Genomic DNA, 24030 nt, shown 5'->3' with positions numbered 1-24030 from the left:
TTGATCTATCTATCCATATCTATATATCTGTGTGCACATGTATGTATTTTTATATATATATGTATGCACACATAATACATTGTTGTACTTTATTTTGGGGGGGGGGCGCCTAAAACACCCCCCCCCCCCATTTTTCTTTTACTTCCTAATCACGCATACCTCCAGTTTCCTCTGCCCACCCCCAACACTACCCTTACCTCCCTTTACCTCTATTAACTCCTAAACCTTCCATTACCTCTCTTTATATCTACCCACTCCTGAACTTTAAAATCACATTTACCTCCCTTTATCTCTACTCACCCCAAACATTAAAACCACCCTTACCTACATTTACCAGTACCTAAACCACTTAAAAAAACATAATAAAGCAAACAATGTAAACATAATTTAAATACCTGCATTGTAAAGGTACAAATAGCCTGCCTGGTACTAACATGTTTGTGAATACATTGTGAAGGAATTTCGTGGTGAAGATTGCTTGATAAGTGCTTTCCCTTAACAGACAGACTATCCAATATCAGGCTGTGCCACTTCTATCTGTAAAATGTTATGAAGAAGTTTTAATAACCCTACTTAACCTTTTCATTATGGACTTAAACTTCCAAGCATGTTGGTCCTAGTCATTACTAATTTGAGGGGGTGGATAACAAGATTCGGTACGTTAGCTCTTTATCTATGCCTGATGGCTAAACACTGTTTCCCCTATCTACCTATCTACACCTAGAAGGAGGTATAGTTATGTAACTTGAGAATCATAATAAACGTATAATTCATGGCTTGATTAGATAGCATTAATATGCATCATGGGCAGTAGTGTCCTGAAGATTAATCAAAAGTACCGATCTGGAAATTAATGGGTGTCTAATTTAAGTAGTCATTGCGTGGTTTGCTGGCGCTGTGCAAAACCCTAACAAATAAGTTAACTCATTATCACAGTTGGTGGAATTCTTTTAACATACATGAAAGATGCCCAATAATTTTATGACTGTGAATGCATTTTCTTTACCACCAGATGTTGAGGTTATTACACCATTACACCTTTTTTCAGAGCTCTCATTTTGCAATTTATTTTTTCTTCTTTAGGTTTTTATTTGAGAACCAAACTCCAGCTCATGTGTACTATAGGTGGAAACTGTATACAATATTGCAGGTAAATAGATGTATCCCTGAAATTTCACTTTGCCTCTCAAATGTGATGCTTGGATCTTAACCTATTTTTTCAATTTCTTTCAGGGAGATTCCCCAACCAAATGGCGGACAGACGAATTTCGAATGTTCAAGAATGGCTCATTGTGGAGACCACCTCCTTTAAATCCATATCTTCATGGGATGGCTGAGGAACAGGAGACTGAGACATTTGTCGAGGAACCTATAAAAAAAGGGGGACTTAAGGAAGAGTAAGACATGTTGGATGCTTACATTGATATCAATCGTTAAACGCTATTTTAATGTTTTGTTCAAAAGTAAAGAAATTAAAAAGCAAAGCAGAATGATTGTTCACACTGTTGATTGATAGTTGGAGGTGGGGCCCAGGTACTTGCTCCAGTGGGCTTCTCTAGCTTCTCGGGGATTTAAGGCATAGATTTTCTTTTAGCTATATATTGCTGTATTTCATCCCAAGCGTTCAAAAGCCTCACTTCTTTTTTTGGCAGTTCACCTTTGTTCTTACTCCCACCTCCTGTTTCGCTTGCCTTGCATTATTCTGCCATCTAGTGGTTGGTCCTGAATTGTGCTAAGCCTCCCCCCCATGGGCATTGTCGACCACCATTTGGAGGTATGTCGGTACTATATATGACATCAGATGGTGACCGGATGTTCCTATGCGTAGTCACTATCTTCAGATTCTTTTTTCCAGATTTGGAAGCCACTGAGTAGCTCTGAATGTTTTTTTAAAACATTGACTTTTTCAAAGGAAATCTACAGAATCACCGTAGACCGTGAAGAAAAGGCAGCAATAGAGATAGGGACCCTTCTCTCCTTTTTCCCGATGAGAAACCTCGCTGGAACCAGCCATGTGGTCAGAGTGAGGGCTGGTAGGGGACATAGAAAATCCCCCCTTTAAACTCTGCCCCAACTACCACCAGATGTTTGTGCAGAGAGCCTCCCACCATAGCTTGTAACCTATGTCTGACTGCCAGGCCTGTTCCGCATTTGTGCCAGAGACCTAAAGAGCACATAGAAGACAAAGGCTACAACAATTAACCATGCAACCCAGAGATCACAAGTATCACTGAAGGACATTGGTCTGTCCAGCGACGACAGTGAAAATGTTGAGGAAACCAAAACGGCACATGACCGAGAGTTGGACACCGAAACGTACACAACAGATGCCAAGAGGATACAGGTAGGGAAGAAAGCAGCGATAGAGGCTGAGCAGAAAGCCCAAAAGGTAACCAAGCCACCACAAGACAGTGAACTTAAATTCTCTGACAAAAAGTCCAGAAGGGCAGATTTGGTGTCTGAAAGTGAATGTCAACCGAAAGTGAGCCGAAAACCAAAGAGGCCCATGCATCATGACCTCAGGATACCGATGCAGGCAAGTCTTTGTTGAAACCCTAGATGGTTCTATCCAGTCAAAAGGGAGCGAAAGAAGGCACAAAACTGTTATCAGACTTGTCGAAACCCAAGAGAAGACCTTCGATGACACTCAGAAGGTGCAGGAGATGAAAAAGAAAGCTGGAGGCTGAGATGGCAGCGGTCCTGCGAAGAAAAAGGGATTTTGACAAATGGTAAATGACCTTCAATATCGAAGATGATCAGTCTGCCGTAGAGGCTCCTGCAACACTGGAACCACAGGAAGAAGAACCTGAGGATGAGTTCTACGAAACCGAAGAGACAGTAGGGGATGGGAGGGTTCACTGAACGATTTGGGCACAGACTTCCCCAAGGAAGTAGACATCTACCCTTTGAGGCTTTCACCACCAGACAACCTCTCCATGTACATCATCCTCATCAAAGGGCTGCTGATGTGAAACTGGAAGAAGAAAAGGGAAACTCTGGTTTCCTCTTGGAAACATTAATGCCAGCTAACAAAAGTAACCTGTATTTGCCAATGTTACCCTGCATTGTGGACCAGGAGAAAGAGGCGTTTTGAGAAGGTAAGGAGAGTACATGACTGCCCTGGATCTCAAGGATGTCTACCTACACATCCCTTTGAATCAAGGACACAAGAAGTACTTCGGATTTTACTAGACAGAATACACTACTACTTCACAGTGCCACCATTCGGTATAAAGTCAGCACCACATACCGTTACGAATGGCCTTGCTGCAGTCGCAGCCTACCTAAAAAAGCAAGGGAATACAAGTATACCCATAACTAGACGACTGGTTAGTAAAGGCAAAGTCAAAACAGAAATGCCAAAGAGACATTCAAACAGTAATCGCAGCTCTAGGACGACTGGGTTTTTCCATAAACCATAAGAAATCGTCGCCACAACCGTAACAAGAAAATATGTTCCTGGGAGTGACCCTAAACTCAAGAACAGCACAAGTATACCCTCACCCAAAAAGGATAGACAATGGCAGATCAAGTTCACCTATATCAGAAGGGGCTGTCTCTGACAGGGAGGACAGTCACGAAGCTAATGGGCATAATGGCATCATGCATGCCCCTTATGACGCATGCAAGACTGCACATGTGATCTTTCCAAGAATGGATCTGCAACACGCCAGGGGGAGATGGGAAATGAGATAGTGATTGTCACAGCAAGGCTATAGAAAGAAGCACATTGGTGGAAATCAAAACAAGTGACCTTACGAAGACACCAACTCCAACAGTGACCTTCATAAAAGATGCATCCCACAAGGGTTGGGGGGGGGGGCACACACAGGAAACTTGAAAGTACGGGGACAATGGAACAAGTCAGATGCACTGAAACATGTCAACTTCCTGGAAATCAAGGCATTTTTTTCTAGCCCTGAAAACCTTGCAAGCTCACAACTGGTAGAACCATGCTAATACAAACAGACAACACTACAACCATTTTTATCTGACACAGGGAGGCACAAAATCGTACATCTTGAGCAATCTAGTGCAAGAGTTATGGCAATGCGAAATTTTAAAGATCAGTGTCTACACCATCCACCTACCAGGGAAGGAAAACACAGCGGCGGACAGACCTAGCACACAAGAAAGCTGCTCACTCGAATAGGAGCTGGAAAAAAAACACTGGAGAGGATAATCAAGATCTGAGGAAGATTGACAATAGATCTGTTTGCAACAGCAGAACACACAAAATGCCAAAACTTCACCAGGTTTCAACACCACCAGTCAGAAGGGAATAACCTGTCACTAATCTGGTCAGGGAGATTAGCTTACTCTTTTCCACCGATCCCCTTAATACACAAGGTCCTGGAAAAAGTCAAACAACCAGGGACAAGCCTTATCCTGATAGCCCCTCAATGGGTCAGACAGACCTAAACCCGGAGCTACTAGAGATGTCCAGGGGACAATAATCTCAATCAAAGCAGATCAGGACCTTCTAACACTGCAGACGGGTAGAGTGGATCACCTGGAACGAGCAACACTCAACATAGCGGGATGGCGCCAGAAAACATACTTTGACATCTGCAACTATTGCCCAGGAGAATGGAATTACTTACGGGAGCTAGAAGACCCTAATATAAGAACATGTTACACAACAAAGTTGGAAAGATGCATCCACTAGTGAACATATAACAGGAGAAAGGAAACAAATACAGGACTGGAAACTGTACTAACATATATCTCACTCATCTATTGGATAACGGCTTAACCTATTCATCATTAAAGGTACACGTGACAGCTATAGCATACACCCAGGGGTACCTCATGAGACAGTTACTTCACTTCACCAGTAGTGAACAGGTGTTAGAAGGATAAAAAAAAGAATCACTCTAAGATCAGTCCCAGCACCAAGGTGGAACTTAAAACACAGTATTAACTCAATTAATGACAAAACCATTTGAATCCATGTACCTGGCGGATCGCAAATCAATCCCACTCAAGACTGCATTCCTAATTGCTGTCACTTCACTGCTGAGAGTGAGCAAGCTGCAAATACTAACAATACAGGAAACATACCTGCAGATACACAAATACAAGGTGGTTCTCAGGATCATCCCACTATTCCTACCTAAGGTAGTAATCCGTTTTCAGGTCAGTCAAAGCGTACGGCTGCCAGAGCTTTAATATACTATTTGCAAGAAACGGGAGAGTTTCGTTAGGGAAATCAGTTGTTTTTTTCGTTCGCAAAAGCTACCAAGGGGTTGCCAGTAACAAAGGGAACTATCCCTAGATGTATTGTAGAAACAATACAAACTTGCTTCTCAGGGGCAGGGATAACGCTACCCACATGACAATGACATGCTTAACAAGACAGAAGGATGCAACCTTGGCATTTCTAGCATACATACCCATGGGCACAATCTGCACAGCAGCAACATGGGCATCCCCACACACATTTACAAATATTACTGTGTGGATGTTCAAATGAACAAGAGGGTACAAGTGGGGGAAAAAGTACTGCAGCACCTGTTTACGAACTCTCCCTCATTCCATCCCAACCTACCCAAGGGAAGGAATACCGCTACATAATCTAATGCAAAGCATGTGAATCCAGAATTGCATTCATGCTGCAAAACGAAATAGGTGAAAAAGTAGGTGTAGTTTTGTAACCAGAAGAATTTTCTGGATTCACCTACAACCCGCGCACCACCCTAGAAATAGGAGATAATACAACCAAACGGGAACAAGCAAGGCAAAAACAGCAAAGAGGAAAAGTTCTAAGATACAGAAAAAATAATCTAACTATGGTGATTACGCACAGGAACATCTGTGGCACCGTCTGACGTCATACATGGGATTGGACATACCACCAAACGGTGGTCGACGACACCCACAAAAAAAAAGACAAGAAGAAAGGACAAATCCGGACCCAGCCACTAGGTGACTGAGTAATGCAAAGCATGTGAATCCAGAAAACTTTTCAGGCTGCAAAACTAGTGTAACTCAGTAACCATTTATTTTCCATATGCGTCCAGTTTAACGGGTTATGTGGCCTGTGGTGTATATTGAGCTACATTTGAATATGAAATGTTAAATTATCTGTTCTTCTTTGTTTTCCCTATTCCCCGATGCAAATGAGTGGTTATGATTGAAAATTAATATCTGGAAGCTCTTTTGGCAAATTTTTACATGACACCTCAGTTACTCCCTATTGTGTTCCTCCCATCTCCGGGCATACTGTGGACGTGCTCACTCAGACCATTTTTGTAGTGCTGAGATATCCTTTCTACTCTGCACAAATCCTAGCACACAGGGTTGCATGAAGTGAGTTTGCAGCACATAAGCATGTTGATACTATTTTGATACATATTAGCAAATGAATGTGAGCTCAAGAGATCTTCTGACTTGTGCCACTTTAAGAAAAATGAAGTCCTAGAAACCCGCACAGCATACTCATAAATCAAAGCATAAAAATGAACTCTCATTTTGCCTTCATGCTCCTTGAGATTAATCAAATGCCTTCTTTGTTTTTATACCTAATTTGTCATTCTAGGTAGTTTTTTTTTTTTTTTTCTTTTCTTTTTCAACTACTTCCCCACTCTAGAGTTTGTTATGGGGTAGAACAAGTGTTCTTTGTAGTAGTTTAGTATTTGTGCTACACACCCTCCTATTAAATTGTTCCTTTTGTACAACAGCTTCATACCACACACATCCACCACACACGCCTCTCACCCCCCCCAACTCAGACCACCCTCACACCCCCCAAACCTACTTACCACCTGGGCCCCAAACACCGCCAAAGAAATTGGAGAAAAAAAACATGAATTCCATCCACTCTGGATCCCCCTCCGACCCTTGCCCCCATTGCATCTTCAACAAAGCCAGCCCAACCATCGCCCCCAAGCTCCATGACATAATCAACAATTCATTCGACACCGCCACCTTCCCAGACATCTGGAAGCACGCAGGGATCACCGCACTCCTTAAAAAATAAAAATAAATAAAAAAAACGGACCCGGACGACCTCTCCAACTACCGCCCCATCTCTCTCCTCCCTTTCCCTGCCAAGGTCGCAGAGAAACTAGTTAACGCCCACTCATCCCACTTCCTTGAGGAAAACAACACACTCGACCCCTCACAATCCGGGTTCCGCAAGAACCAAAGCACGGAAACCACCCTCATCGTATGTACTGATGACATCAGAACCAGAGTTGACAAGGGCGAGACGTCGCAGTCATCCTCCTAGACCTCTCCACGGCCTTTGACACTGTCTACCACCACACACTCCGCACATGCCTCCACAACACAGGAATTCGACACAAAGCCCTAGGCTGGCTCACCTCATTCCTCACCGATAGAACCCAAAAAGTCCGCCTCCCACCCTTCCACTCCACTGCTACCAGAATCATCTGTGGAGTCCCCCAAGGGTCCTCCCTCAGCCCCACTCTCTTCAACATTTACATGACCCCTCTCGCCAACATCCTCCGACCACACGGAATCACCATCCTCTCCTACGCAGATGACACCCACCTCATTTCCCTCACCCGCAACCCCACCACCGCCAAAACCAACCTCCATGCTGCACTCCTTGACACCGCCACCTGGATGACAACAAATCACCTCAAGCTCAACTCCAACAAAACAGAAAACATCATCTTCGACCCCAACAAAACCAAATGGGACGACTCCCGGTGGCCCACCACCCTAGGCCCCGCACCCACCCCTGCAAACCACGCACGCAACCTCAGCATCATCCTAGACCCCTCCCTCTCCATGAGCCAGCAAATCAACGCAGTCACCTCCTCCTGTTTCCACACACTCCGCATGCTGAAAAAAACCTTCAAATGGTTTCCCACAAAGACCAGGAAGACCGTCACCCACGCACTCATCAGCAGCCGGCTAGACTATGGTAACGCTCTCTACGCCGGCACCACACTCAAATGCAAACTACAGAGAATCCAGAACAGTCGCACGCCTCATCCTGGACCTCTCCCGCCACAAACACATCACACCACACCTCAAATCCCTTCACTGGCTCACCATAGACAAGAGGATCACCTTCAAGATCCTCATTCACGCACACAAATCCCTCCACAACACCGGCCCAACCTACCTCAACGAAATAGTTAACTTCTACACACCACCTCCGATCTGCCGACCTCGCACTAGCCACAATCCCCCGCATCCAACGCACCACCACTGGGGGCAGGTCCTTCTCCTACCTCGCCCCCAAGACCTGGAGCTCCCTCCCCACCAACCTTCGCAAAACCCAAGACCACCTGCTTTTCAGAAAAAACCTCGACATGGCTTTTCGAACAGTGACCCTCCTTGTTGTCTCCCCCCCCCCACGAGTGCCTTGAGACCCTCAAGAGTGAGTAGTGCGCTCTATAAATTTCTTTGATTGATTCCTTTTGCTGGTGGATGGCAACAATAGCATATTTTGCACAAACTTTTTAATGGATGGGCAGTTTGTTGCATTTTGAAAGTATAAATTGCATAACTTATCTGATCTACTGAACCTCAACATAAATATGTATGTACTTTTCACATTTATTAAGACAAAGGTTATATTCACAGTCTCATTGAATAATTCCTGTAAAGATTTAACTTAAAATCATTTTTTAAACTTTAGCCAAAGGGACAAGTTGGAAGAAATCCTGAGGGGATTGGCACCACGCAAAAATGATATTGGTGATGCCATGGTTTTTTGTCTTAATCATGCTGAAGCTGCTGAGGAAATTGTAGATTGCATCACTGAATCGCTGTCCATCCTGAAAACCCCACTTCCCAAAAAGGTACTACGTATTTTACCTGCAGATTTATTTTTGAAAAGGCTATGTTGGAGATCCTCGCAGACTAGACTTGTTTGATTTGAAAGATAAACTTTCCAAAAGTCAACTGGCACTTTGTGAAGTTAAACAGTTTAATATGCATGTTTGTATTTAACCTTGACCTGTGTTTATTTAAACCCTTTTCCATTCCTTATTTGTCATATGTATGTGACAACAAGATCAGTTCCTGCGTTTTAAATAATGCGTTCATGATACACATTGTATTTTCAGTCCTGGTGCTTTGTCAACACGTGCCAAGTGGGACACATTAGAACATTTTTTAACATTGTAGTTGGTAATAGAATAAAGAACCATGGAATAATGAATACCCACTCCTTAACAGTTGGCGAAAAGGATTTCTAAAGATTTTGCTGGCGATGAGGTAACAATTTATTTTAATGTAATGAACCATGCTGTTGACCTCAGTTTCTTTTTCCCACATTTTCACTTATGCAGGGTTTGAAGAAGTCAATGTTCCTGTTAATTCACGTCTCATTAATACAGTCTGAGGAAACAGGGTATATTATATTCAGGGTTGCTGGATTTAAGCGATTTTGCAGGTGCTGCTGCCCTTTTTGCCTAATTTTAGATTAGCTGCATTTGCCACTTTATCCGTCATCTGCTGCATAATCAGCAGATTTGAACAAAAAAACAATTGTTTCTATCTGAAACGATTCAAAAGTTACTAAAAATGCAGCACCACTTGTTGCCGCACAGTGGAAGGCCCTTTGCAAGGTTGATTGGTCACGTATTTGTAGCCTATTGCTGTACTCTGATGTTAAACTGGTACTAGTGAAGTGCAACTAACTCCCAGATAGTGTTAAGTTTCAAAATGACAGAATCATGATAATACTATCACAATATGTACCACATAATGTTGCTTAATTTGTCTTTTTTTCTATACAATTTATTTCGCCCTGCTACATAATGTGGCCTTCTCCCACCGCATTCCAGTGGCCCTGATTATATGGTGTGGTTGTGTGACTTCAACATGTAGTATACTATAAACCCCTTTAGGACCATTTAGGTTATGATTGTTAAACCTTAGCTCAACCCGGGCTAGCTGTGGCTGTAACCAGTCCCGCTTGCACAATAGAACGGTGGAAAGCATTTACCCAGCTCCTGGATACCCTCTACCCCCATGACAATTTTGCGCTCTACAAATTCATGTTACATTACTTTACAGCACCAAAACAATTGAAGAAGGAAACTAGACATTCAAGTAATCCAACACCAGTTTGGTAAAAATAGATTATTTTTTATGAATTTATTAACATTAAAACAAAAAAGATCCATAAGAGGGTTACGAGATATAGTTTTCACCAAAAAACAGTAAATCACAACTTTTCACTTAACCGCGAACCAGCTTTGGCAAAGGCTGACTCCTGGCCAGCTTTGGCAAATGGTCCCTGCAAAACTGTGCAACAGAGTGGCAACTTTTTAAATGTTGAAAGTGGCAACCAATTACATTAATTTCAACTTGGACATCAAGTCGGACTTTAAATTTTGATATCTAAAAGTGCCAACTTTGGTAGTCCCAATCAGAATTCAGCACAGGCGAGGTGTTCAGCGTGTAACACTGCACTTGCCAATGGTGCTACCAATTTCTCTCCCAGTAAAATTAACATTTTACTGCTAGAAAATACTTAACACGTTTTACTTTTCTAATGTGTTGCACGCTGTATTGGGGCTTAATAGGCATGTTGAAGTGTTTACTTTCCCTTATTGAAAAGGGAGTTTGCACTTTGCCATCAATTAAAATAAACTTCCCTTCCAATCTGCAGTGACAGACATGTTTCAACTTGTCCTTCTCATGGTGGCACAATAGGGGGCACTCTAACTTACAGGCCCTGGGTGTACCCCTGGTACCATATACTAGGAACTCAAAAGCAAGTTAGCTTGTGCCAGTTAGATATGAGCCAATCAAACATACAGATTTACCGGTCAGGGCACTGACACAGAGTTCTGGTTAGCAGCCTCAATTCACTAAGAGGAAAAATAAAACAGCAGCATCTGCCCAAAACTTTGGGGGTGACCTTACGAAAAGAGGTTTTTCCTTTCATGCTGACTCAGACTTTCATTTTATATCTCACTTTCAAATTTGTCAGCTTTTGACACTGACCATTTCCTCAAATAATTGCAGTCTTCAAGACCCTCACATCATGCCACAAAATGTCCCTTTCAGAATCTACTGCACAACAACTGTCTATGTCTTCTGCATTCTCTGACTGCAAATTTTTTGTCTAAGGCCCACAGGGAGAATCCTCAGCAATCTTCCCCCCTCTAAAGTTAAGTCTCTTCCAGGTGACGTTCTCCTAATATGTGTTCCTACAGAAAACACAAGCAACTCCATTGCAAAGAGAAAGAAGTGGTCCCATGTTGGAAGCAATCAAGAGCCTTAAAACTGTTCTAACGCTGACTGTTCATTGATGACCGGTAATCCCCAGCAGGTTGTGACCAGATTTTCCTGGTCTGTCAGCTGAGCCCTGTGCTGTTCAAGGCCTTTTGGCTAGTGATGGTAGTCATTATAAGAATGGCTCCTCAACCTTCCCTAGGGGAGGAGGCTGGTGTCGGTGGCAGGAGATGGTATGCCTGTTCTTGTGAGCTTGGTGACTCCAACTCAACATCTTTAATTGACACTTTTCCGTTAGCGTCATCACCAGCTGAAACGGATGCTGGTCAAGGAGTCAATATGGGAAAATAGCTGTATAGCAAATGAGAGGTTCAAGGTGTAATTTAATGATGAACATTGAGTATTCCCCAGAGCACAATCTTCTCTTAATAGATATTTGCCGTTCAGATTCAGATGCCTTGGCTATGGAGGGTAAGACAATATGACCACAAAGAGGATGAAGACTTAGCAGTGCTTGCTTCCCTTCAGTCAAGCTCTCTTTTATGCAACCCGCAGGCAGATTGCCAGATGCCTTAGTTCTGCCACAGATGGGACAACATGTCATCCGGAGCAGGAGTGTCTAGTTCTTCAGATGAGGTCTAAGCAAAACCCAAGTGCCTTATCTGCTGCTCGCTAAGAAGCTGAATCACCTGATGCTTATGCTATGTCTGCATTATGGGAGCTCACAAAAATTACTGCTGTCACCCTGCCACAACGTACAAAGATGGCATTCTCTAACATGGTGAATCACTGCCTTGATGCATCAAAACATGTCCCAAAGATTGTTTTAGACTACATGTACAACATTGCTCTGTCTGTGGACATGTCTTGTCATAATGCATGCTACTAGAATTTCGGAAGATGGCCAGATTACACTCATGGACGTGTCCTTTGATGGTGAGTGGCATTTCAGAGAAAAGGAAGTCTGCAGCAAATCTAGTCCCCATTGTCCACTGTGGTCTGTTTAATCTCCAAGCAATTCCAAATTCCCCCTCTGCTTTTTTCACATCACCATCTTTTGGTTGGTGAAAAGGTCACCTACTTTATCACCGATAGGGGGCGACCTCAGTGGACTGATGGGCTATTCCAGCTGATCAACTGTGCCAACAATCTTTTCCTGTCCTCCACAGCAGATCAGCCCCATCACCTTCCTCAAAGCCAGCTCATGTCTCGATAGTGGAAGCAGAAGCCCTTTCCTTGTTGTAAAGATGAGCTATGGAAGAGGTGCTTTCTTGAGAGCGGCAAAATATTTTAATCTCTTTACTTCTGGGTTCCCAGTGATGGACGCTTGAAGCTTCTATTTGAGGTCATATATAAAGGTCCTGAAGCTGGGTAGCAAGGGGTGAAGATTGTCAACGACAGAGGGCCAAGGAATATCTAATGTTCAATTGGGTTCACATGCTGTGCATTATTTTGCCATCTGGTGTTTAGGTCTGGAATTGTCTTTTCTTTTATCTGTTTTTTTTTTTTTGTGCATGTGGCACCAATGTTGTCCATCATTTGGTGCCAATATCCAAACTCCAGTGACGACAAACATGCACCCTGAAAACCTCTGCATGTGGCCTCCATCTTCAGAATCGTTGTTTTCCTCTATTGCCTAGAAGCATGATCAGGAGCTCTGCTGATGAGGAATAATTCAATAGATTTTTCAGCAGGACCTTGACAAAAATGAAGAAAACTTGAAGATACCCACTTAATAGTGGATGGATTTTGAAAACACTGAAGATAGTCAGGGACTTCTGAAGTTTTCTCTGAAGATTACATCAACTGGATGGTCAAAGAGTAAGATCGTTTAAAGCACACTCCTTTTAAAGTTTTTATCATACATGTATCAAAAGTTCCCTCAAAAGAACACTCATGAGGTTTGCCGAGCAATCACATTGCATAGGGCTGTGTTGTGTGTGCTGAATGCCAGTCAGCAACCTTAAAAGCAGAGAAAACCAACAGTTTAGCACATTATACAATGGGGCAATCACAACATTGAGAAATGCTACTAAGGGATCTGGGGTTGTGCAGCAGAAGAGGAAACAGTTGGCGCAAGGTAAAGACTACATACTCCAGTAGGTCAAGGTTGAGTAGGATAGAAATCTAAGAAAACCAGTGAAGGACTCAGAGGCGAGAAAACCAAATGTAACACACAAGGCATGTACATAGACCGAAACACTCAGACTTAGAGACGTTAGAAGAGTACTTTGGTGTTTTAGAGACCATGGAAGAGGGAGTTCGCAATAGGTCGTAAACCCCACTGCCCCCAAAAGTTACTTTCAGACTGCAAGCAACATTTCAGAGTTCACCAGCTCAATTACAATATCTGAATACAGTCTGTTTAGCCACAAAGGCTTATCAAACGCATCTAATGGGGAAAACAATTCTGATTCAAACAGACATCAAAACCACAATGTTTTACATCAACAAACAGAAGGAAGTCACACCCACTGCCCCCACTGGCGCTGGCACAGGAAGTTTGGAAATTGGTCATTCCAAGAAAGATTCCCATAATGGCCATTCATCTCCAGGGAGTACAAAGCCCAGAGAGACCAGCTGAGCTGGCAAGCATGCCTTCTCACAAGTAGGAATGAAAGCAAAAGATAATAGAAATACGTTTTATGGTATTAAATGCGCGGCAGGTGGTCCTCCTTGCAGCCTTAGAGACAGTGAAATGCCAAGGCTTTGCATCCAGGTACCCATATCATCTGTCTCAACGGAATACCCTGTTGATAGGCTGGCCAGGAAAATTTGCCCATGTTTTTCATCCAATCCATCTGATTCAACTAGTACTGGACAAAAGCAAGCAAGCTCAAATGACAGTGATTGCTTACCAGTGGCCAGTACACCATTGTTTTGGATCCATTAGAAGTGGAGCAGAGTGATTGGACCAGCAGCCAACCGGAACCTGCTAACAACACAGAAGGGGGTCAAGTGTTCCTCCTGGAACAAAATACCTGGAGCCTAGTGGCATGGCTCCTGAGGACAAACTTTGGGCCTATGAGTTTACCACAGAGGACAGTGGACATCCTAAGAGAAGCCAAAAGGAAGAGTGACTGGGTTAATTTAGTTGTGGAGTGCAATCGAGCACAAAAACAAATGGGTACAGTAGCCTACCGTTGTGAGACGCCGCACATAGGTTCTAGATTAGAGACTTTATTATTCCTTGCTTAAGCTACTCCTATCAGCCATAGGGGCATACTCAAAAGGTTTTGGGGGAAGAAACGTAAATCTGGTATTCACACAACTAATGAAACCCCCCTTTGAAACCATGCACAGAACAGGACTTCAGTACTTAATGCTAAAAACTGCCTTTCTCTTAGCCATCAAATCTTTGCAGAGAGTAAGTGAGTTTTAAGCTCTAACCATGCAAGAACCTTATTTGAAAATACACAAGTATTCAGTGATGATGAAGCCTGATCCTAAATTTCTGCCAGGAGTGATCTCACGCTTCGATGAAAATCAAGCTATTCGGCTAAGTGCATTTTTCAGAAATACAAGCAGAAAGAGCATTGCTCACGCTGGACGCTAGGAATGCAGTGATGTACTACTTACAGGAAACAAAGCAGCACCTTCCAAGGTTTCATCAGTAGTGAAAGGAACTATTGCTAGATGGATAGTCCAAACAGTAAAAATTTACTACAGAAAAGCAGGGATAAAACTACAAGGGAAAACACGAGCATTCTCAACAAGGAAGGAGGAGCAACACTGGCCTTCATTCCCAGTGTATTAAATGTGTCAGTGTCAATGTTAAGGATGCCACCAGGTCAATTGGTACACATACTTATCAAACACTACTGTGTGGATATTCAAGACAACAAAGAATAACAAGAGGGACAACACATTCATAAACCTTTCTTCACAAATAACTCAATGCAACCTCTCAAGTACAGGAAACCCCAGTACATACTCTGTGCCCAGAACGACGTGAATCAAGAAAAGTTTAATGATGCAAAATTAAATGGTTAGTTACATGTAGGTATAGTTTTGCAGTATGAAGAATGTTTTGGATTCGTTTGCAACTCTCCCCCTCCACCTGAAAATGAGACATGCTAGCTAATACGAATTAGGAGAAAAAGATCTAATATCTGGGAAGCCCAACAACATGAATAAGTTGTCAAGGTGAAAAAAATAATCTGAACAAGGTGACGGCAGGCAGGGGCTTCTGTGGTATTAATCTGACATAATTTATGGTTGGGCCTGGACACCAAATAGTGAATGAAACTAACAATGTTCACAAGCAAAATAAAAAAATAAAAAACTATTCCAGACTTAACCCCTTGATGGCAGAATAATGCATAGCGTTTGAATCCAGAAAATTATTAATGCTGCAAAAACTAAAAGCTATACCTACAGGTAAGTAAACATTTTGTTTTACACTATACACTTCCCTCTGAATAGTTTCCTGGAAGATACCTTTGGGTCTTGGCCTGGTGCACACATTTTATCAATTAAGTTTCTCTAAAGAATGAGCATTAAGGTGCAGGAGAATCAAGCACAACTGATTCTGATCAACCTAATTTTGCCAGGAGGATCTTGAGCGCCAAATCATTGTCATTTAGCATTTGACTGCACTTTCATGTCCTGTGGACAGCAGACCTATTCTCAGAGCAGAATGATAGGGCTTCCACCCAATTTACCAAACGCTCATGATGCATTCTTGGAGATGGAGCGAATCCATTCTGATGGATACTTCTGATTGCAGATTCCTCAATGTATGAATATCCTAGGCACCAGAGTAGTTCCTGGGATTTTTCTCAGCGATTCTCTTGAGCCTCAGTAGGTGGTGTTGTGTGACTCCATGTTAGGCCCATCCCACCCCTAAAATGACGTCTGGCCCACAATGTTGATGTTAGTTCCTGTCTTTCAGCATCTTCTGAAGTGGATCCTGAGCTCACTCCATCCATTTGTGCAATCCTAATAGAATTATTTTAAAACATTTCCCAGTGTGCAAGGGGACTGCCATCCACCACCCACCCCAAGAAAAATAAGTTTTAAACCCTGCAAGGATTGCCACAATTGGATGTCAGTAACAGACCCTCACATGGTTTTTCCACTGGTTTCTGGGCTCCTAACATGACTTGGCACCAGAGGCCAAACTGCATTATGGAACACTGAAGGAAAGCTTGAAACCTCCAATCTAGCTCGAAGCCAAGGACATGGATGCTTTCTTGATCCTGAGGTTATCGTCACATTCCAAGTCTTCAGGTAAGTTGAGAAAGTAGAAGAACAAAAAGATGAAATGTGACTTACCTTCTACCCACCATTCATCAGGAAAAGTAGTGCCCATACCGGGGTACCTTCAAGCCTCAGTCCCAGTCCTCTGTCAGAACCAATCCCCTTGCATATCTTGATCCAGCCTTCGTTTTCTAGGTCTTCCGCAATGCCGTAAGTGCTTAGGTTCTGGATTGTTGGGAACCCTTCCAAATCGTTCTGGCGCGTCTCCAGGCCCCATAAATCTGAGGAGGCCTCCAGCCAGGTTACTGCTGGTGGTAAAATACCAAACTCTGACTGTGCCTCTCTGCCCTGTCTCGGGGTCTCCCTCACCCCCCCCCCCTCCCAACTCTAGGACTGATGCCTCCTCTGATGGCCCATACAGTACTGAGAACGCCCCGTGCGCCTTCTGAGGAATAACCTATAATCCTTTCTGGCTTGGAAGTGAATCCACAACAACTTTGTTTGACCACCTGTACAACCCCACTTTGATTCTAACACTTTTCCATTACACTAGAGATTCTCAGACCTGGAGCCCTAAGATTATGGTGGTGATGACACTTCTCAGATATATGTTGACAAGAACGTATTTCTGGATCTCCTAGAAGTGAAGTAGACCTCCACAGAAAAACTGCTCCCTCTTAATGAGGCATTGACAGACACTTTAAGGCAGCTGGGCAAACCCAGGCTCTTACCCTCCTGTTGACGGTCAAATAGATAGTGGACACAGTCCATCTCTTAATGCACAGAGGCATTTAGAAAGTGAATGTTCTCCCCCGGTAGAGTCACCCGCAAGTTTTGTTTAACTCAATTTGCCTCTTTTGCCATTAATCACATAAGTTGTGAGAGATGGTGGCCAATATCTTGTACGGTCCCAGATAACCTTCGCTCCAACCTACAATATATAATTCAGAATGGCCAGAAGACAGCAAAACACGTGATCAGGTCGAGTCTGGACACTACCACCTTTCTTGGTAGAGCAGTTGGTACCAGTTTGGTGCAATGCCACGGCTGGGGATGCTTTATAGGCTTGTCCAGTGATATCCAACAGGCACTTATAGACATGCCTTTTAACTGCTCTCTTCTCTTTGGGAACAAGGCAAACTCTGCACTTGAGGGCTTTAAGGAAAGCAAGGCAATAGCCTAACACCACATGCATGGTGGTTTCCCCAGCAGTACTGTCCCTTTGAAGCTTTGGAGGATGCCATGACACACCCCGCCTCAGCAAAACAGACCTTCAATACCTTTTGAGGCAGAGGTTAGGGATCTGTCTGATAGCGTCTCGAGGCAATGAACTACTCTGCCAATCCCCTTTAGTTTCCCCTCAGTGGTGCATTGTCAGTGGGTCGGAGGCAGGACAAGTTATTACCTCCACTGGTGGCAGATGGATGCTTCAAGTAGTACAAACCCTCTATCCTTCTTTCTACCCCTCTGAACATAACTAGAATGGCTTCCAGAGTACCAATTCTCCATTCTGTGAAAGGAAATTCAAACTATTTTGTAGAAGTGAGCCATAGAGAGGTCAGGACTGGCTGCTACTCCCGCTACTATAGAGGACTTAATCATACTTTAGGCCTACATTCCGTGAACATCTTCCTCAAGAAAGACAAGTTCAGGATGCTCACACTTGCCCAAGTGCTGTCTGTTCTAGATCCAGACAGCTGAATGGTGGCGTTGGATTTGCAGGGCACCTGTTTCCACATTCGTGTCCTGGAGTCCCCAAGATGTTACCTGCTGTTTCTTGAGGTCAGGAGTATTTTTTACCCCCCGTCTGCCTTACCTAGGGCTCCTTGGGTCTTTACTGCTCACCTTGGAAATGCTGGGACTACTAGTTTTCCCATACCCCAACGATTGGCTGCTGTAGGCAGGCTCTCCTCAATCAATCATCAACCACTTCCAGACAGTGACAGACTTATTCACATCTTTGGGATATTCAATCAGTGTGCCAAAGTCACACCTTTCTCCTTCAGAGGCTCTGTTTCATCTCAGCCATCCTAGAGACAGGGCTGCTTTGAGCCTTCTCCCCGCTTCAGTGAGTCCAGGACATTCGGGCCTTCTGCATCTTGCTAGTGGACTACTTCAGGTGACACACTGGGGGATCTGCAGTGGAATCTGAAGCCTCAGTGGCCTCAGGACAAAAAGAACCTTTCAGATTCCATACATGTATCAGAGGAGACTGTAAAAGATGTGCAGTGGTGGCTACTGGACCACAGGTTGACTGGTGGTAGGTCCCTCTTTCTACCCCGCACAGAGCTGACAGTTGTCAGAGATGCATCGCTGCTGGATTGGGTAGGTCGTCTGGGAGAGGGGGAGATCCGATGACTCTGGTCCTCAACAAAAAACAGTCTGCATATCAACATATTTGAGTTGCTGGTGATTCACTTGGATTTGAAACCTTGCTACTGTCCCTGAAAGAATAATGGGCGCTAGTTCTTAAGGTCAACACTACCGCCATGTGCTGCTGCAACCAGGAGGGTTGAGTGAGGTCGTGGGTGCTGTGTCAGGAGGCTGTGCGCCTCTCGAGCTAGAGTAGTCAGGGTTTCTACCTATTGGTATAACACCTGGTAGGATCTTTAAACACCATGGCAGAGAAGCTCAGCCCCGAATGGCGCCTGCACTCAGAGGTTGTACAGGGCATCTTCCAACAATGTAGGCTGGGGGGGCAGAGCAAGACTTACCCGGTCTTGATCTTTTTGCCACTGCTGAGAATGCGTTGCGTGTTGGCGTTCCCAAGGCAGTTCTTGCCTTGAAACTGTATTCATTTGAAACAAGCTTGGGGCTCCTTTATGCCTACCTACGTTTACCGTTCATGATTTTGAATGTGATCAGGTACAACTGAGTCCTTCTAAAGGGTCCGGATTTGGCCACAAGAGTGTGGTACCCAAAAATCTATGGTCATTAGCATCTATCCTCTGATTCAGCTGCCTCTTCTGGAGGACATTGTGTCGTAAAAGCAGGGCAAAGTACTGCATCTAAGCTTACACAGCTTACATCTCAATGTGTGTTGCTTGAGCAGTGAAAGTTTGTCAGCCTTTAATCTTCCCCTAGATATCGTTTTGGCAGCAGGGAGTCCCAGAACTAAAACTAGCTATGTGGACTAAGGGAGAAGTTTGCTGTTCTTTCTGACATACCCAACCCTTACAAGCCCTGTTGTCTGTTTTCTTACTTCTCTCCTTATCACTAGTCCATCAGGACCGTGCTGTGGAAACAGGTTGATATGCACCTTTTCGAGCCATTGCATAGTTGCCCTCTGAGGTTGCTCACATTGAAGACTATATCTCATGTGATCGCATCAGCATGCCATGTGAGTGATTTGGAAGCACTGTCTGTCAAGCAACCATACACCACTTTCTTCCTAGACAAGCTAGTGTTAAGGACTAAGACAGCTTTCCTCCCAAAGGTTGTAATGCCCTTCCACATTGGACAGTTTATTACCCTTCCAAGCGTTCTTCACTTTGCCTCATCCATTTAAGGAGGAACAGAAACTATATAGTCTAGCTCCAAAGAGAGCACTAAATATTTTACATTGATCACACCAAAGACCATTAAGGGGACAATGAGCTCTTTGTAGGATTTGTGGCACCAAAAAGGGAAATGGTATGCAGAAGCGAATCATCACCAGATGGATTGTTATTTGTATAAAGACATGCTATGAATAGCTACAACCTTGCCTTTAGAATGCCTGCCAGCTCATTCCACCTGAGCCAAAGCTGCTTCCACCGCATTGGCACGTGGGTTGCCTGTTCTTGGACATCTGTCAGGCTGCAAGGTGAGCGCCAGTTTATGAAACATTACTGCCTATATTTTCAGGTCCAGATGGGTGTGCACTTTACCCGTCTTGTCCTGCAGGATTTCTTGGTCTGAGCTATTCCACAGACTCACTGTTGAGGAGATACTGCTCTGGCATGTATCTGTTCACAAGGTGAAGAATCTGTGGTTAAAAGTATGCATCAGAAGAACAAGCTACTTATGACCGGTAACACTCGATCTGGTGTATGCTCTAGCTAACAGCAGACCTCCTTAAACCCACCCACCCACCACCTCCACCACCACCCCCAACATTCTAGTCCTGTGGAGTAGTCTCTCTTTGCCATTTGAAAATGTTCCAAATTAGAAATCTGCACACTGGCACAATCTTGGTTACTAAGGCCTCCGGGTCCGATGTTGCAGACGGAAACTGATAAAGCTCAGAGGTGGTGGTTATATTGTGGCCCTGTCATTTCTTTTGGGGCGGGGTAGATACAACTTGGAGTTGCATGACGCCACCTCCCAGGACGCAAGGAAATTGCTGAGAAAAGTCTCTGGACCCAGTGTAGTTCCTGGGGCTATTCCCAAGGTGAAGAATCTTCCACTAGAATATCTCCTACAAAAGTGTCACTGAAGAGTGTACCAACTTGTTCGTTATAGTTCTTTTGCCTTACCAATTAAGGTTGTAGTTACCATTACAGTGGCCAAGGAGACCGGTTACTAAATCTATCTATGTAGGCTGCTAAAATAAGTTTTCAGTGTTACCAGTAAAAATGCACACTCACCGTTCACAACGTTTGTGTTGCCTGTGGCTTTATATGGCCTGCTGGTGTGTACCGGCAATGGCTATCTAGGGGACATGTCTCCTTTCACGTGCCTGCCTGATCAACCATTTTGGTTTAGATTTCCTCTAGTGGTGCTGTTTCTGAAAGGTTTGCTTTACTTGTTTGCTCCCATTCTGTTTATTGTTCCTCAGTGAGATTTGAACCTTGTTTTCACTTTCTTGGTGGCATCTCCTTTCGAACTGATGCACAGCTGCCCTGTTTGACTTACGCTAAAAATAGTTCTGTTATTGGTGATTATTTCTGCTTGCATGGTTGTTTAATTTAAGGGGGTTTTGATTTGCCCATCCTTTTTGCCCTTTGTGGTCTCTGGATTAAATATGGCCCAGTCTATTTTAGTTTCATCTTTATTCGGTCTTCCACATTCAACCAAGAGGTGACGCGACTGCTTAGATTCAACCCCAGGTGTGTGATGCCATATTACATTAATCTCACACACCAAGACAGAGTAGATGATCAGCTCTGTGTGGATTTCATCAGAGGTAAAACGGGCAAGGTAATGACTAAGAGTGCTACTTTGCACTTGGATTATTCTCTGCATCCAAATTGGCCATTCCCTCGAGGGGGCAGTTGTACCCATTCCACTAGAGTTAACAAGATGTTCCAATTGCTAACATCAGCCCAGCAGATTCAGGGTAACATTTGCATCTTTTTGCCAACCTCTGCTGCCTCAGCATTCAAACACTGAGGGTTTGGTATTTTGTCCATGTTATGTTGAGGTTAACCTGTATTACTCAGTTTCATATCTCGGAGATATATTGCTTTGAGACTGATTATTAAAGTAAGGAATTTGTGAGAAGATGTCCTACATCAAAACGTTAGTTAACTTTGACAGTGCTATTTTTGGTGAATTCATAATTCATCTGCAGATTTTGTACTGCCTTACCTCCTCCTCTGATGAGTTAGTGTCCTGGTCAATTAGGTGGCAGGATTTTGAGACATTTGCTCTTTTTGTTGTGATGGTCTCAGTTCTTCACTGCACATCACAGTGGGACTTAAAATGAATATCAGCAACTGATGCAAGCGCGTTTGTTGCTGCCTAATGTAATCCAGTGACTTCATGTCTGAAAGTGGAGTTGTGGCTAAAGCCATTGCTTGGGAAAAGGTTTACTAGAGCAGTATGATGTCTGGAGTGAGTATTTATAAGATACAAAATCGGCTGGAAGAGTATGTATCCATCAGAAATATTTTTACAGCCGGAGGAAACTTTTTTTATTTTTTGGGGGGCTCAGATTCGAATCCTGTTCAGCTGCTGTTGAGTGTGCAGTATGGTGAAGATGATGCGAGAGACACAGTTTGCTCCCTTCTAGGGATTCTGACACTTTGCTCTTTGCTGACATACAAAATGCCAGTGCTATTGATGCCTCCAGAATTGCTTTGTGGAGCGCATATTCTCTGCCAAATATACCTTCTTTCCAGCAATAATGAAAATGGGCCTGAATACTGTGGCTATTGCACAATAATTCTCCGGCTAAAGGACAGAATTCAATCTTACCAGAGAGAATTGGATATTGTTGTGGTTGTACATCTCTTGGAGGGTTTTCATTCCTTCATCAAAGATTTAATGGAGCTTGTAGGAAGCTGGCTTTTTATATAGTATACCAAAAAGAGGTATACTGTGGAAAGAGTCCAGGGATCTATTATAGGTAAACAGGGGTTTGCTCTAGCAATCCCAAGGTGCTCTCTTAGAGGTAGTGTGGTTGAGCAGGCTTAGGCTTATCAGCGAGGAGCGTTAGACATCTGCTGCATGCACACAATCAGTTTATAAAAATAATGCTTATATTTATTTGATTTTATGTACCGGGATCATCATGATCAGGTGAGTAAGTTTTGAGTTATGACTTTTTACAGGTTTGAAACATTTCTGAGGTGGTAATGTTATCCTATGGAGGAAAGGAATATACTGCATACAGGTACTTTACAGCGACTTACAGGACAAAACTTCCAGACTTAAGGTGAGAATGGGGGTAGGGTCTAAGGCAGCACGGGTCAACTCTGACATCACAAGGGGGGGCCGGGGTGCATAGGTGCAATTCAGCATCGGGTTCCCCATAGAAGTCAATGGGGATCGGTCCGGTCAAAAAGAGGCTTCAAGCTGGGACTGAGGACCTCCTGCTGAACCAACAAGAGGCTCAGATCTCGAGATTCTTGAGCACGTGGGGACACCTTTGGGCCTCTTCTCCTTAGGCCGGCCAGGTGCAGAAGTGTCTTGAGGCATCGAGTTTCTGTCACTGGAAGCACTCGTGGAAGAGGGGACCTGCACAGAGAGGCTGCCAGTGGTGTCCGGAAAGTCCACAGTTGACAAACCCAAGGTGGGCTTCTGATCTGGAGGCTGTGGGGACCACGCTGGCACCATTGGCCCACTTCAACTCGGGCTGGGGGTACGGGTGCAGTGATCCTTTCCAGTGCTGGGTTTTTGGTGGTACGGAGTCCTTACAGCTCTTCTCGGGAGCCTGCACAGTGCAGGGGGGAAGTTCCATTACTCCAGGGGAGTTCCTGGGTTTTGAATGAAGACTGGCAGTCCTCCCAGGCTTTACAAGGCACAGGCAGCTCCAGGATGAGTAGTGTAAGGAAATGGCTCCCTGTTGCAGTTACCCCCCACTTTTTGCCTGATACTGATGCTGACTTGACTGAGAAGTGTGCTGGGACCCTGCTAACCAGGCCCCAGCACCAGTGTTCTTTCACCTAAAATGTACCATTGTTTCCACAATTGGCACACCCTGGCATCCAGGTAAGTCCCTTGTAACTGGTACCCCTGGTACCAAGGGCCCTGATGCCAGGGAAGGTCTCTAAGGGCTGCAGCATATCTTATGCCACCCTGGGGACCCCTCATTCAGCACAGACACACTGCTTGCCAGCTTGTGTGTGCTAGTGGGGATAAAATGACTACGTCGGCATGGCACTCCCCTCAGGGTGCCATGCCAACCTCACACTGCCTGTGGCATAGGTAAGTCACCCCTCTAGCAGGCCTTACAGCCCTAAGGCAGGGTGCACTATACCACAGGTGAGGGCATAGGTGCATGAGCACTAG

At 44.1% G+C, this 24030-nt stretch overlaps 1 protein-coding gene across 4 annotated transcripts in view; it reads left to right on the top strand.

The window, feature by feature from the left end:
• U2SURP (U2 snRNP associated SURP domain containing) overlaps positions 1–24030 on the top strand; it is a 478698-nt gene that overhangs the window by 223956 nt on the left and 230712 nt on the right. For all 4 annotated transcript variants that reach the window (XM_069213906.1, XM_069213907.1, XM_069213910.1 and 1 more), the window contains 3 exons: positions 1084–1150; positions 1234–1397; positions 8621–8783. In XM_069213906.1, the coding sequence (XP_069070007.1) occupies positions 1084–1150; positions 1234–1397; positions 8621–8783 (394 nt within the window). The remainder of the gene's footprint in view (positions 1–1083; positions 1151–1233; positions 1398–8620; positions 8784–24030) is intronic.

This window comes from Pleurodeles waltl, chromosome 11, assembly GCF_031143425.1.
Source record: "Pleurodeles waltl isolate 20211129_DDA chromosome 11, aPleWal1.hap1.20221129, whole genome shotgun sequence".
Taxonomy (NCBI): domain Eukaryota; kingdom Metazoa; phylum Chordata; class Amphibia; order Caudata; family Salamandridae; genus Pleurodeles; species Pleurodeles waltl.
This window is presented reverse-complemented; position numbering and strand designations above follow the sequence as displayed.